Source organism: Pan troglodytes, chromosome 4, assembly GCF_028858775.2.
Source record: "Pan troglodytes isolate AG18354 chromosome 4, NHGRI_mPanTro3-v2.0_pri, whole genome shotgun sequence".
NCBI classification, from domain to species: Eukaryota; Metazoa; Chordata; class Mammalia; order Primates; family Hominidae; genus Pan; species Pan troglodytes.
The window spans coordinates 113,557,868-113,573,805 of NC_072402.2; the positions used below are offsets into that span (position 1 = coordinate 113,557,868).

The 15,938-nt window shown below is 37.6% G+C and overlaps 1 protein-coding gene across 10 annotated transcripts in view; it reads left to right on the plus strand.

Annotated features, from left to right (window-relative positions):
- AP3S1 (adaptor related protein complex 3 subunit sigma 1) overlaps window positions 1-15,938 on the plus strand; it is a 72,442-nt gene that overhangs the window by 7,112 nt on the left and 49,392 nt on the right. Inside the window, exon 2 of one of the 10 annotated variants that reach the window (XM_016953653.4) lies at window positions 4,271-4,306. The exons of the other annotated variants lie outside the window; for them this stretch is intronic. Coding sequence (XP_016809142.1) covers window positions 4,304-4,306 — 3 coding nt within the window. The 5' untranslated portion in view covers window positions 4,271-4,303. The remainder of the gene's footprint in view (window positions 1-4,270; window positions 4,307-15,938) is intronic. 10 annotated transcript variants of the gene reach the window in all.

Below are 15,938 nucleotides of genomic sequence, written 5' to 3' on the forward strand. Positions count from 1 at the left end.
AGTTGTTACCATCTAGAGGGCCCAGTCCCCTTCCAACTTCTTGTTGTATAAAACTGTCACATTAGGCTAACTAAACACATTCTTTCCTCACCCATCTGCCTTTTCAGCTCTCCTCTCATCAAATCCTTTGAAGTACAATATAGTTAAAACAGCTTTCTTTGCTGAAGAATCAAGCAACTCTTAGAAGGATATTGAAGTGAATAAAGGACAATTCTAGCTAATAACTGTTTTCTTAAGACTCCAAGTGGAGGAAGCTCTTGTAGAGTTAGGCCTCTGACTAGGCCTTCTAGAGATAGGCCTCTGGGAAGAGGGGTGGTCTTTCTGGATACTTTCTGATCTGTCTCTCCATTACACTCTTTCTCTTTTCCTGTGCATATTCTTTCAAGTATTTATTTGTTGTTTGTATGGCCCTATTCTAAGCACTAGTAATACAGTGATGAGTAAGACAGATGTCACCCTTGCCCTGTGGGTTTACATTCTGGTGATAGGAGATAGGCAGTAAATTATTTAAGATTGTAATTAGTCTGAAGACAAATGAAACAGTATAAGGGAATAAAGCTTGATGGAGGAAAGCCTATATTAGATAGGGTCATTGGGAATACCTCTTTGACGACCTGACATTTGAGAGGAAAACTGAATGAGATAAGAGAGGAAGAATATGAAAACAGCAAAGAAAAGAATGTTTCAGGCAGAAAGAAGTGCAGTGTCCCTCAAATGGGACCACACTTGATGTGTTCAGGAATAGCAAGAAGGCAAGCTGAGAAATCACGGGGAAGAGAGACAGGAGATGAAGCTAAAGAGAACGATGGGGACAGATCATGCCTGTATGCCACACCATGCCCCTTCTTGACATAATTCAGTTTGATGACATCATGCCCAGCATGTTCTCCACAAGAGGAGATACTCCTCTTTGAATCACACTTGCATTTTGCCATTTAAACAGTGCCTCTGCAGAAGGGGCAGTGAGGCTCTCCTCTGATTAGTTACTTTCTTCTCTACCCAGTTATTGTTAGGCTCTGTAAAGATGGTGTTGCTAGGCCAGTGAATGAAGGTAAAAGTCAGGGCATCAAAACCAGGCATGGTGTGTGCCTATAGTCCCAGCTACTTGGGAGGGTAAGGTGGGAGGATTGCCTGAGCCCAGGAGTTGAGGCTATGCTAGGCAACCATAGCAGGGCCCCTGTCTTCTAAAAAAAAAAAACAAAAACAAAGGAAACAAAAAACATGAGTGCTCCAGTTCTGTATAGCCTCTCTATCAATGAGACCTGTGATCAAGCTTTCGTAAGTCACCTGTGAAGTAACAGAACTCAAGAAGAAAACCATTTTTTTCTTAGCTTATTGTCTTAATTATATGTGAATAGAGTTTATGTGAAGCCCACTAGACCCACCTCTATTGTGCTGAAAAGCATTTACATTTTTCCATTCTTGCAAGCCTGGTGTAATTACAAGAATCACTTGCTGTCAGTCACAGTTCTCTTTGTTACTCAGGAGGAAAGGGCTATCTTTTAATATTCCAGACCCACTGAATTGTTTTGATTACCTTGTGCTTACTGAGGAAGAGTACTAGTTGATTCTACCGCATACATATCCTGCTATTTCCTGTCATTAATATATCTTAGTGTGACATGAAAGGGTTATAAAATAAATTTTATTGTAGTAAAAAATATATAACATAAAATTTATCATTTTAACAGTTGCAAGTGTACAGTTTTGTGGCATGAAGTATATTCACATTGTTGTGTCACCATCACCACCATCCATCTGTAGAACTTAGTCTTTCCCAGCAGAAACTCCTTACACATTAAAGACTAACTTCCTATTCTCCCCTTCTCCTAGTACCTGGCAAACACCATTCTACTTTGTGTCTCTATGAATTTGACTGCTCTAAAAACCTCATATAGGAGGAATCATAGAATTTTTGTGTTTTGGAAACTGGCTTTTCTTTTAGCACGTCTTCGAAGTTCACTCATGTTATGTAGCATGTATCAAAATTTCCATAATTGTTAAGGCGGAATAATATTTCATTGTATGTGTGTACATACCATCGACCTAAAAGGAAGAGGCTGAAGCACAAAATAGGATTCAAAGAGTTTACTTGAGCCAAAATGAGAACAGTTGCCTGGGAGACTCAGTCTCAAGTATCCTTGGATATGAGCTCCCTTTGGCCATTGTTACAAGCAGGTTTGTGAAGGCATTAAATAAAGGGGACATGGAGTGGGCTGATACTAAGTGGTCTGTCAGGAATTCTCACTAGTTTATAGAAATAACTTTGGTTAATGATTAACATTGTTGAGATGCAGGGAGTAGTTTATAGTGTGTGGTGCAGCATTATTAGGTTATTTTCTAGTTACTTGTGGCAGTATAAAGCAGTTTCAATAGATAAATATTTCTCATAGCTCAAAGGAGAGAAGTAGGATGTGATTGCTGTCACATTTTAATGCCTTTCTGGGCCAGATCATTTAAAAGGACTTGCATTCCTCAGATAAAAGTTTCTTTCTCGATGCCGTATTTTGTTTATCCGTTTGTCAGTGGAAACTTGGGTTGCTTCCATCCTTTGGCTATTATGAATAATGCTGTGAACATAGATGTACTGATATCTGTTTGAGTGCCTGCTTTTACTTTTTATAGGTACATACCCAGAAGTGGAATTGTTAGATTATATGGTAATTTTATGTTTTGCTTTTTTGTGGGGAAGCGGCACATCATTTTCCACAGTGGCTGTACCATTTTACATTCCCACCAGCAATGCACAAATGTTCTAGTTTCTCTACATCCACGTTATTTTTTGTTTTTTGAAAATAGCCATCTTAATGTTTATGAAGTGGTGCCTCATTATGGTTTTGATTTGCATTTCTTTAGTGACTAGTGCTGTTGCGGATCTTTTTGTGTGTTTATTGACCATTTGTATATCTTTGGAAAAATATCTATTTGAGTCTTTTGCCCATTTTAATATTCAGTTGTTTGTTTTTGTTGTTAAGTTGTAGGAGTTTTAAAAATATATTCTAGATATCAGTCTCCTGTTGTATATATGATTTGCAAATATTTTCTCTGATTCTCTGGTTGCCTTTTTACTCTGTTGATAGTGTCCTTTGATACACACAACTGTTTAATGAGATTTAACTTACGTTTTTGTTGTTGTTGTTGTTGTTGTTGCTGGTGCTTGCTTTTGGTATCATACCCAGAAAATATTTTTTTAATTACTATATAATAGTACATTGTATGGTATACTATAATTTAACCAATCAATGTGGACTTCAATTTTGAGTAAGGTTTTTTGATGAGATTAAATAAGAGAATGGTTGTGGAGCTTGACATACAAAGACTTAGTAATTGTTGTGTAAATAATAATGATTACTTTTATTACTGCTTGTTACTTTCTACTTCTAATTGGAAGATCATGTAGTCAGTCATAGGACTATAGAACACACCAGAGATTGTTCTCAAATACTCTTTGTGTTTTCTCAGAATGAATTATCTCTTTTATTTTATTTTTTTCCAAAAACCCCAGCGTTTAAATTATATGGGCCCTGTTTTGGTAAAAGGCAAAAGGTTTGTAAGATCTGAAGAGAAACCAGAGTATGTGGGCCCTGTTTTGGAATGAACTTGCTGCTTATAAAATGGAAAGTCCTCAAACACTCTTCCACAGAAAAGTTCTGTAAGAAGACTTTTATAGGAGCAAGTATGGCTGTAAAAGTTGCCCCAGCTTCTTTCATTTTCTCTGAGAAATTAGCTAACCTTTTAAAAAAAATCTTAATTAAAATATAGCTCTCACATGCTATAAGATTCACCCATTTAAAGTATATAATACAGTGGCTTCTAGAATTATATCATGGTTGTGCAACCATCGCCACAATCTAAGTTTAGAACATTTTTGTCAAACTAAATGAAATTTAGTAACTATTAGCAGTCACTCTTCAATCCCCACTCCCCACTGTCCCTGGCAACCACTAATCTGTTTGTTTCCTTAGATTTTTCTATTCTGAACATTCTATATAAATGGAATCATGAAATATTACAGTCTTGTGATTGGCTTCTTTTACTTAACATGATGCTTTCAGGATTTGCCTATGTTGTAGCATATATTAATATTTCATTACTTTTTATAGCTAAATAATATTTTAGTATGGAGAAATATATATACACTGTATCTTGTTTGTCCATTTATCAATTGATGGACATCTGGGTTGTTTCCACTTTTTGGTTACTATGAATAATGGTGCTATGAACATTCATGTATGAATTTTTCTGTGACCATACGTTCTCATTTCTCTAGGGTATATAACTGGGAGTAAAATTGCCAAATCATATGGTAAGAATATGTTTAATTATTTGAAGAAATGCCAGACTATATTCTAAAGTGACTGTACCATTTTACATTCCCACCAACAATGTCTGAGGGCTCCAGTTTCTTCATATCCTAACCAACTCTTGTTATTGTTGGTTATTTTTATTCTAGCTGTCCTGATGGGTATCAAGTAGTATCTTATTGTGATTTTCACTTACATTTTCCTGATGACAGATGATGTTGAACATCTCTTCATGTGATTATCATCCATTTACATATCTTTTTGTAAGAAATATATATTCAAATCCTTTGCCTGTTTTTAAGTTGTCTTTTTATTATTGACTTGTAAGAGTTCTTAATATACTCTAAGTGCAGATCCTTTGTCAGGTATATGATGTGCATGTATCTCCTCCTATTCCATAGGTTGTCTTTTTACTTTCTTGCTGCTATCACTTGTAGCACAGTGGTTTTGAATTTTGATATCATCTAGTTTATCTCTTTTTTTCTTCACTTAAGCTTTTGATATCCTATCTAAAAAATCTTTGCCTACTCCAAGGTCAAAATCTTGTAACTGTGTTTCCGTTCAAGAGTTTAGTAGCCTTAATTCTTATACCTAGGTCTGTGGTCCATTTCAGGTTAGTTTTGTGTATGGTGTGAGGTGGCGATCCAGTTTTATTCTTTTACATGTGGATATTTAGTTGTTTGAGCACCATTTGTTGATTATTCTTTCCCTATTGAATTGCCTTGGTACTTTACTCCAAGGTTTCCTCCCAAATTTTATCTTGTTCTTGGAGTTCTTAGACCTTCCAGCTGCCACCATGGTTGACTCTCTAAATATTTCAAACTCAGTCTGTCACCTTCTCAGCTTTTTGTTATTTCAGTAATAGAGTGTTTGCCATTGAAATTGGGAAATATTTTAATATGTGTCTTTGTTCATTTTGTGCTTCTATAACAGAATACTTGAGACTGGGTAATTTATAGTGAACAGAAATTTATTTGGTTCATGGTTCTGGAGGCTGGGAAGTCCAAGGTCAAGGAGCCACGTGTGGTGAGGGCCTTCCTGCTGCATCATAACATGGTGAAAGGCATCACATGGTATGCACACGTGGGCAAGTGTGGGAGAAAACTTGCTTTGATAACCCACTCCTGTAATAATGACCTTCATTCATTCATGAGAGCAGAGCCCTCATGACCTTATCACCTTTTAAAGGTCTTACGTTTTAACACTGTTGCGTTGGAGATTAAATTTCCAACACATGAACTTTGGGGGAGACATTCAAACCAAAGCAGAATGGTTGATGGTGGTTTAGGGCGTTAATTATACCGGCCATTTATTGAGTACTTTTTTGTGCATGCTAAGCATTTTTTATACATTGTAAGAGAAAATAGGAGGGAATTCTTCTCTAAAGAAATTTAATGAGATATCTTGGAGAGTTCTAATTAAGTTACTATTGTAAGTGCCCCAGTCTCTTCTTGTTTGGGATTTGAGGATACTGCTATCCTGATTGCTGGTTCTTTGCACACTCTGGCTGAAGTTAGGCCTGCCCATGTACACAGAGTCTCCAGCCAGACTTCTTAGGAGAGGCCTTGGCAGAAAACACACTAACTGAATTTTCTTTGCTAGGGTCTTCTCTTTTTCATGATTCCTAAATGTTTGGAGTGCTCTGAGGCTTTGTCCTCAGACATCTCTTTTTTTTTTTTTAAGTGCAACATAAACTATTATTATTCTTCATATATTTTCTTGATTCTGTGATTTTGTCCACATTTTACTTCTGCCCTTCATGTAACTTCATACTCCCCATTCTCTATATTTTTGAATTCTACCTATTCTTTAATGCCCTTCCTCAGTATTTGTCACTTTTCTTTGAAGATGACAGTCTTGCTGCTCAAAATCATTGTTCCTCTTGACTTCTTACAGTATGTTATTTGTACTACTCTTATGTCAGAAATCGCCCTCTACCTTTTATTATAAAGTTATTTTCTATATATGTATGCTTATATATGTGAGTGTGTATATATGTATATATTTTATATCTATCTATCTATCTATCTATCTATCTATCTATCTCTATCTCTGTCACCCAGGCTGGAGTACAGTGGTGCAATCTCGGCTCACTGCAACCTCCACCTCCTGGGTTCAAGCGATTCTCCTGCCTCAGCCTCCTGAGTAGCTGGGACTACAGGCATACACCACCATGCCTCACCACTTTTTTTGTATTTTTAGTAGAGATGGGGTTTCACCATGTTGATCAGGCTGGTTTTGAACTCCTGACCTCAAATGATCTGCCTCTGTTGGCCTCCCAGAGTGCTGGGATTACAGGCGTGAGCCACTGTGCCTAGTCCTATTTTAATATTTTTATTCAACCAGGGCCTCGCTCAGCCACCTTGGCTGGAGTCCGGTGGTATATCACGGCTCACTGCAGCCTTGATCTCCCTGGGCTCAGGTGATCCTCCAACCTCAGCCTCCTGAGTAACTGGGACTACAGGCATGCATCACCATGCCCAGCTAATTTTTGTATTTTTTGTAGAGATGGGGTTTCACCATGTTGCCCAGGCTTGTCTGGAACTCCTGGCTTCAGGTGATCCTCCCACCTTGGCCTCCCAAAGTGCTGGGATTACAGGCTTGAGCCACTGCACCCAGTTGATTATGAGGAATTCGGTTTCTTTTTTTGAAATATAAAAAAGGCAAAATACAAAACTATAAATTCAAAATAATGATATCTATATTTTACTTCTTGTATTAGATCATAAGCTGTTTGAGAAAAGGATCTATTTGTCTTTGATCTTGGTAATCCTCTATATTTTAACATTTACCAGAGTGAATGAATGCATTTTAAGAAAATACTTTCCTAAATTTTTAAAAGAATGATGAAGATGGGAGATGACATTGACTATGATTAGAGGGAAGTTTTAAAGTTGCCTGTGTGATATATGCATAAGGACAGGAGGGAAACGTAGGAAAAGGGAAAATATTGTTAGTGGGTTTCTGTTTTTTTAAAGTTTATTTTTGTTTTTCATTACTACATTAAGAAATATTAAAATAATAAAAGTTTGTGCCTTTTTGTAACTGTAGTTGTCTTTAGACTGATGTAATCTAGGAGTTGTGACCAATTGAAATATAGCTGTTTTGACTTCGGTTGTGAAACTATAGTGTTAGGAAATCTGATCAGCCTGAAGCAAGTTCTAGGCTCCTTAATGAAAGCTGCTAAGTTAAATAAGAAAAATAGTTTTATGTCAGCAGATACTTATTTAATTTTAGCTTAGCCTTTGGATGTTTGATTAAAATTTTAAGGCATTCTTTCCTATATTGTTTTCTTTTTTCTTCATTTTTAATTGACATAATAACTGTGCATGTTTATGGGGTACAGTGTGATGTTTTGATCTATGTATACATTATAAAAGGATCCAATCAAGCTAGTTAATACATCCAGCATCTTTTTTTTTTTTTTTCCTAGAGATAGCATCTTGCCCTGTCTCCCAGGCTGGAATGCCCTGATGCCCAGGCTTATGGGCAGTGGTGTGATCATTAGCTCACTGCAGCCTCAACCTCCAGGGCTCAAGGGCCTCAAGGGATCCTTTTGGCTCAGCCTCCTTGGTAGCCAGGACTACAGGTGCCCACCACCATGCTCAACTAAGTTTTTAAAACATTTTTGTTGTTGTTGTTTAGTTGGGGTCTCACTTTGTAGCCCAGGCTGGTATGAAATTCCTGGCTTCAAGCAATCCTCTGGCCTCGGCCTCCCAAAGTGCTGGGATTACAAACGTGAGCCACTGCACCTAGCAACGTATCTATAATCTCACCAACTTATTATTTCTTTGTGGGGAGAATGTTAAAAATACATTCTTTTGGAAGTTTTAAAATATATATTATTATTAACTGTGGTCACCATGCAGTTCAGTAGATCACAAAAACTTATTCCTCCAGTCTGACTGAAACTTTGTACCCTTTGATCAACATTTTTGCTTTCCCCGTTCCTCCTTTTATTCCCACCACCAGCCGCTGGTAACCACCACTACTGATTTTCTTAGTTGAGTATTGCCAGCATTCTAAGAAGATTCCAAGGGGCAGCAGTTGAAGTTCCTATGAGAAATTCTTTCACTGTCAGTGTAATGAAACATAGTTAAAGGTTAGCACAGTTGACCTCTTCCTTGATAAGCAGTAATATAATACAGAAAGATAACATTCCTTAAAAGAAAACTTCCTATAAGATTTTATTGTCCTTAGAATTGTAGAGCTGACTTTTCAGATAAGGCCCAGAGGTAGTACTTAAAAATAAGTCAGTGTTAATGCATGCTTATTATATGCCAGATAGCATTCTACAAGTATGTACATGTATGTATAAAGTAAGTGTATGAACTCAGTTCTCACAACACCACCATGAGGTAGATATTGTTGCATTCTCCATGCTACAAATGAGGAAAACTCAGGCACAGAGAGGATAAGTAACTTGCTCAAAGTCACAGAGTTAACGAAGAGTACATCCAGGAATAAACCCATATATCTGGTTGCAGATTATTTACTCTCCTCCTTTCCTTCTTTTAGTTTGTTTCTTCAAGTTATACATACATATTGGTTAAAGAATCTAATAGTTTCATAAGGTTTGTTATGAAAAATAACATTTCATTTCTCCCTTTCCACAAGTAACTATTTTTAGCTGCTGATTTCAGTGTTTTATGTACGTGTCTAAATAATGTACTTGTTTTACTGCCTGATTTATTACTTGTAGACATGATTTATTCTGCTATTAAAAATGATTATTTGGCTGTCCTCTCCTCCACAACTAATTCCCAGTCCCCTCATAGTTATTTCATAATTTTGGTTAGATCAGTGTTTGATGTTTACGTTAATTTATTATGTAAACACTATCTTCAGCTGAGCCGTGTTGTAAACTGTACTGTTTTTTCTTTCCTGACACTTTTTCTTTAAAGGTTGTAATTACCTTTTCATTTGATGTAGTTTTTAATGCGCTTATCCCTAGTTTACATCTTTGCCAGTTGTCTGAATCATACACATCTTTTCTCAGTTTTAGGTTCTTAAATAAATCTCTTCTGGAGCCTTTTGACTAGGACCAATCCAGACCAGTTGTATGGCAGTCATGCTGGGATCTTTATTATTTTAGGGGATTCCTTTTGCTTGTTTCCTGTGTTGGACCTCCTATTGCTTCATTTCTTTGTTTATTATCCTGCCATGGTGGAGCCAGTAATACCCTCCAGTAATTTCTTGAGAAAAAGGTCATGGGAAGTAGATTTTTTGTGATCTGGCATGCTGCCCAAAAATTTTTACTATGACTCCACATTGACTGTATATAAAAATTTAGGTTAGAATTTTTTCTCAGAACTTCGATTATATGCTTCATCACCTTTTAGTTTCCAGTGTTGCTATTTAAAAGTCTGAAGCAGTTCTGATTACTTACCTTTGGTGTGTGATCATTTATACCTTCCAAAAAGTTGTAGATTCCTGTTTTTTGGGCAGAGTTTCTCCAGTTTCACAGACCCTTGCCATTGGTCTGTTTTCATTAGTTGTGCTGGGTACTTGATGGGTCCTTTGGTTGTAGAAACTTTTGACCCCTGCTGGAAACATTTCTTCATTTTCTGTTCTCGAGTCTCCTTTTTTCAGTTTTTCTGAATTTCTTTGGACTCTTCTATGTATCTTATTCTTTCTCTTTCATTTTCTATCTTTGTGCCCTTTGGGTCAATTTCCCACCTTTATTCTCCAGTTTTCTACTGAATTTTTAAAATTTCTCCATATATTTTAAATTCCCATGAGCTTCTTTATTTCTGAATTTCACTCTTTTATAATATACTGTTATTTTATAGTTGCATTATCTTTTCTTACTTCTCTTATATTAATGATATATATTTTTAAATTTTCTTCTTTTTACTTGGTTTGTTTCCTCTGAGTTGCTTTTTCCCCTATTTTATGTTTAACTTTTTAAAAAAATTTATTTATTTTTTAGTTTTTATTTTTTATTATACTTTAAATTCTGGGATACATGTGCAGAATGGGCAGGTTTGTTACATAGGTATATGCGTGCCATGGTGGTTTGCTGCACCTATATTAGAGTTGTCTTCAGCTGTCCAATAATCCTCGACTGACTGCTCCTTTCTAAGGATAGGGTACTGAAAGCTGATTGGAAGCTCTCAATCCATGATTAGAGGTTGCCTGTGCGATCTTTACTTGAGGTAATCAAGCTAGGCAGTTTAGGTAGTGTAGGAATTGGAATTGTGACTACAACTCCCCAAATCGTCATGACTTAACGTAATACAAGTTTGTTTCTCACTTGCATAAAGCCCAGCGTTGGTGTTTTTGGTCAACTAGAACCTTTCATGTGGGCCTTTTTTTATCATTCTTGAGAAGGGGCCAAAGGAACTTCTACATCTAGTTAGCATGGAAGATTTCGCAGGAATTTTTATGAGTGAGGCTTGGGTAGTATATTTTTAACAACCTGATCATCTGGGAGGAAAAAGCTCTGATTTATAGCATTTGCTGATCTTTATGGTATAAATACTTCATCATGACCAATTTCAGGCTACTGACATGATGTCACCAAATGCAGAATTAGGCAGAGATGCACCCAATAGGCTTTCATGCCAGCTCTGGCATGCCACTGTAACTACTAGCCACATTCCACTGGCCCAACTGTGTTGTATGGCTCCACCTAAATTCAAGGGAGGGTGAAATTGTGTGCCCTGGAAGTAAGGGAACTAGATTTTAGTGAACAGCTAACAGTTTTCTGTCATAGTTGGTATCTCTATTATCATTATCTTTAGATCTAGTTAGAGTTCCTACAGAGTTATGTTCCAATCTCCTGCCTAGACGGTGAAGAAGGCCTGGCTCTAGGTATTCTGAGAACTGATTAGACAGGATCTGGTGGTATCTGTACATTTACATAATCCCCATGTTTTCAGTGTGGTCCCTGAATTTATTTTATGTTATTGTAACAAATTACCACAGACTTAGTGGCTTAAAACAACCCAAACTTATCGTTGTACGGTTCTGTAGGTAAGAAGTCAGATGTGGGTTTTACTGGACTAAAATCAAGGTATTGGTATAGCTGCATCCCTTTCTGGAGGCTCTGGGAGAGAATCTATGTTCTTGTCTTTTCTAGCTCCTAGAGGCCACCCTCATTCCTTGCTCATGGCTTCCATTCTCCATGTTCATAGCCAGCGGCATAGCAGTATATCTCTGATTCTTTTTCTCTAGTCACATCTCCCTCTGACCACAGCCCAGGAAAAGATTCTCAGATTTTAAAGTGCCATGCGATGCAATTAGCCCCACCTATATAATCTGGGATAATATCTTCATCTCAGAGTCCTTAATCACATCTGCAAAGGCATTTGTCATGTTAACCACACATATTTACAGGTTCCAGGGATTAGGATGTTGTCATTTTTTGGTGGGCCGTTTTTCTGGCTACCACAGTACCCCTTGCTCTCCGAAGACCCTCCCTTTGATCTATTCCTAGTAATAAAATTAAGAACTTTTGTTGGGGATGGTAGTGGGAATTTAGTGATCCTTCTGCTTTTTAAACAAACTTTCCATCCTTATTTTACAGTACTCTCTTTATCTTCACTTCCAGACATATGTAAAAGCACCAATTCATGAGGTTTTTGCCTATTTTGTGACACAAATTGAGTTAGTTTTATGATTTCCCTCTCACCAGTTTAGGATTAAATTTTCTGAGAATACTTTAACACTTATTTAAACACTTTCAAGATTTTGTTGTTGTTGTCTTCCTTTCCCATTCTCCTCATCCTTGTGTGTTTATGCCTTTACCAAAAAAGCCCTTTAATATTGTCTTAGCTGGGGTTTGGGCAGGCAGCAAAGGCAAATGTGTGTTTAATTTACCATCTTAATTAGAACACAGCTTGCACTTTTAACTTCTGTACCATTCTGCCTTAACTTTATTGCCTTTTTTATGTGTAAGGTAACCCAGATTTTGGATAATATAAATGGTTGTGGATCCTGTCTTCTAGATTACAAATTTATTTATTCAATACACTTTTATTGGCTACTCTACATCAGCCACTTTGCTGAGCATTTCAAATACAAAGCTCAGGTTCCGGTGTTAGAATTCAGACTACTACAAAGGAAATTTGAGCACATTGTTATAAGTGTATGATAGGAATAGAAACAATACCAAGGAAGCATGGAGAAAAAAGGGACTAATTTTAATTGAGAGTCAGGAAAGACTTCATAGAAGTCATAATGTTCTAGCTGTGTCTTAGAAAGGGTGTTGCTAGAGAATGGAGTGTGGAAGTTGTTCCCAGACGGAAGTGGGAAAATGTGAAGAAGGTGAATGGTAAGAAGTTCAGTGTGGCTGGAGCAGATCATAAAGGGGAGGAGAAAGAGATGATGAAACTTCAGGGATTAGTCTGGCTTAGATTTTGGAGAACGTCTTATGGCATGGTAGGGAGTTTGTATTTAGGTCAGATAAAAACTAGAGATCTTTAAGAAAGGAAGTAACACGGCTTGCACATCTTTGGTTAAATTTATTTCTAAATTTTTATTTGTTTAATTTCTTGTTTGGGATGATATTGTGAATGGATTTTTAAAAATTATTATTAAAAAAATTTTTTTTGAGGCAGGGTCTTGCTCTGTCATCCAGACTGGATTGTGGTGGCATGATCTTGGCTCACCATAACCTCCACCTCCCAGGCTCAAGCAATCCTCCTACCTCAGCCTCCCAAGTAGCTGGGACTACAGACATGTACTACCATGCCTGGGTAATTTTTTGTAGAGACAGGGTTTTGCCATGTTGCCCAGGCTGGTCTTAAACTTCTAGACTCAAGAGATCATCCCACCTCAGCCTCCCAAAGTGTTGAGATTACAGACGTGAGTCACTGAACCAGGCCCAAATTTTCTTTTCTTTTTTTTTTTTTTTTTTTTGAGATGGGGTCTCGCTATGTTGCCCAGGCTGATCTTGAACTTCTGGGCTCAAGTGATGATCCCCTTCAGCCTCCCAAAGTGCTGAGATTATAGGTGTGAGCCACTGTGCCCAACTCAGAATCATTCATATTTAAGGGCGTGGTTCGGTTCTTTAACTTACTTTTTATAGGATTCCATTGTACAATTCCATTCCGTAATTATCCTTCTGTGACTGGTGGACATTTGGGTCATTTTCAACTTTTCTTATTACAAACAGCGCTTTTATGAACATTCTTCTGTTTGTCTCCTGGTACAGAGGTTAAGAGATTTTTTTTATGTACAGTCAACTCTTGCAAGGGTCTACTTACACACAGCTTTTTTTCAGTAAGTTTATTGGGAAGTTTTTTGGAGATTTTTGACAAATTGAAAAAACTTGCCAATTGTGTAGCCTAGAAATATTAAAAAAATTAAAAACTTTGGAGATATGTTATCAATGCATAAAACACAGTAGATACTAGTTTATTTTATCATTTACTACCATAAAATATATACAAATCCATTGTAAAAAGTTAAAATGTATCAAAATTTATGCAAACACGTAGAGACTGGACATGGTGCTACTCTCAGTACGTGGTGCTACTCAGTGGAGAGAACTGTAAACAAATGTAAAGATGCAGTATTAAATTATAAATGTATAAAATTAACTGTAGTTTGTACTGTACTACTGTAATAATTCCAACATTCTGTTGCTATTGTGGTAAATTCAGGTGTTTTGAGAATCTGCTTTAAATGCTGTGTGATGCTAATCATCTCCTGGTGAGCAATTTGTCTCTCTAGTAAATTGCACATCACAGTAAAAAGTGCTTTCTCCCAATTCCTGTGTAATTTGTTATCATGTTTGTTGTAATATCATAAACCTTGAATAACACTATGGGAGTCATATGAAGTGCTACTAGTGATGTTGGAAGTGCTCCCAAGCAGCAGAGAAATATCATGACGCTACAAGAAAAAGTTGAATTGCTTGTTATGTACCTTAGATAGAGGTCTGTGGCTGTGGTTGCCCAGTATTCAATGAATCCAGCAAAAGGACTATTGTAAAGAAAATAAAATTCATGGTCAGGCACGGTGGCTCATGCCTGTAATCCCAGCACTTTGGGAGGCCAAGGCAGGTGGATCACTTGAGGTCAGGAGTTCGAGACCAGCCTGGCCAATATGGCAAAACCCCGTTTCTACTACAAATACAAAAATTATGGCTGGGCGTGGTGGCTCCCATCTGTAATCCTAGCACTTTGGGAGACCGAGGTGGGTGGATCACCTCGGTCGAGTTCAAGACCAGCCTGGCCAATATGGTGAAACCTCGTCTCTACTAAAAATACAAAAATTAGCTGGGCATGGTGGTGGGCGCCTGTAATCCCAGCTACTTGGGAGGTTGAGGCAGGAGAATCGCTTGAACCCAGGAGGCGGAGGTTGCAGTGAGCGAGATCATGCCATTGCACTCCAGCCTGGGCAACAGAGCAAAAACTCTCTCTCAAAAAATTAAAAATAAAAATACAAAAATTAGCTGGGCATGGTGGCGGGAACCTGTAATCCCAGCTACTCGGGAGGCTGAGGCAGGAGAATTGCTCGAACCCTGGAGGTGGGTTGCAGTGAGTCAAAATTGCACCACTGCACTCCAGCCTGGGCAACAGAGGGAGACTCCATCTCAAAAAAAAGAAAAGAAAAAGAAAATTCATGAATCTGTAGCTATAGCTATGCCAGTGTGTGAGAAAACTTTGCACCTTTTGCAAAATCCCTTTTTATGTAGTATTGAAAATCCAGCTCTTATGTGGGCACAGGAATGCTATACGAAAGGCATACCTATAGAATATGATTTGAGAAGAAATGAAGTCATTATATGATAACATAAAGCATAAGGAAGGTAAAGGATCTAAAGCTGGAAAATTTAATGCCAGCAAAGGATGGTTTGATGCTTATAGAAAGAGGTTTGACTTTAAAAATGTCAAGATGACAGGAGAAGCCAGCTGTTGCTGGCCAAGAGGTAGCAGACGAGTTCCCAGGCACCATTAAGAAAACCATTGCAGAGAAAAGATGTCTGCCTGAAAGGATTTTTAATGCAGACGAAAGTGCCTTATTCTGGAAAAAGAAAAAAATCTACCACAAAAGATATTTTTTAGTAAGGAAGAGGAACAAGCACCAGGATTTAAAGTTGGAAGGGATAGGCTAACTCTACTGTTTTGTGCAAATGCATTCAGGTTTATGATGAGGACTGTCTTTATCTATAAAGCTGCTAATCCCTGAGCCTTGAAGGGAAAAGATAAACACCAGCTGCTAGTCTCTTGGTTCTATAAGAAGGAGTGGATGAGAACCCCTTTTCTGGATTGAGTCCATAGATACTTTGTTCCTGAAGCTAGGAAATTCCTTGCTAGTAAGTGACTGCCTTTTAAAGTTTTTTTGATATTGGACAATCCCCCTGGCATCCCAGAACCCCATGAGTTCAACACCAAAGGCATTGAAGTGGTCAACTTGCCCCCAGTCACGAAGTTTGTAATTCAGCCTAAAGATCAGGGTCATAAGGACCTTTAGGGCTCATTACAGTTGGTATTTGTGGAAAGGATTTTCAACACTATGCAAGAGAATCTTAATAGAATATCATGCAAGTCTGGAAGGGTGACATCATTAAAGATGTCATTGTTGTTATAGAAAAAGCTGTGAAAGCCATGAGGCCTGAAACAGTGCATTCCTGCTGAAGAAAACCGTGTCTATATGTTGAGCATGACTTCACAGGATTTA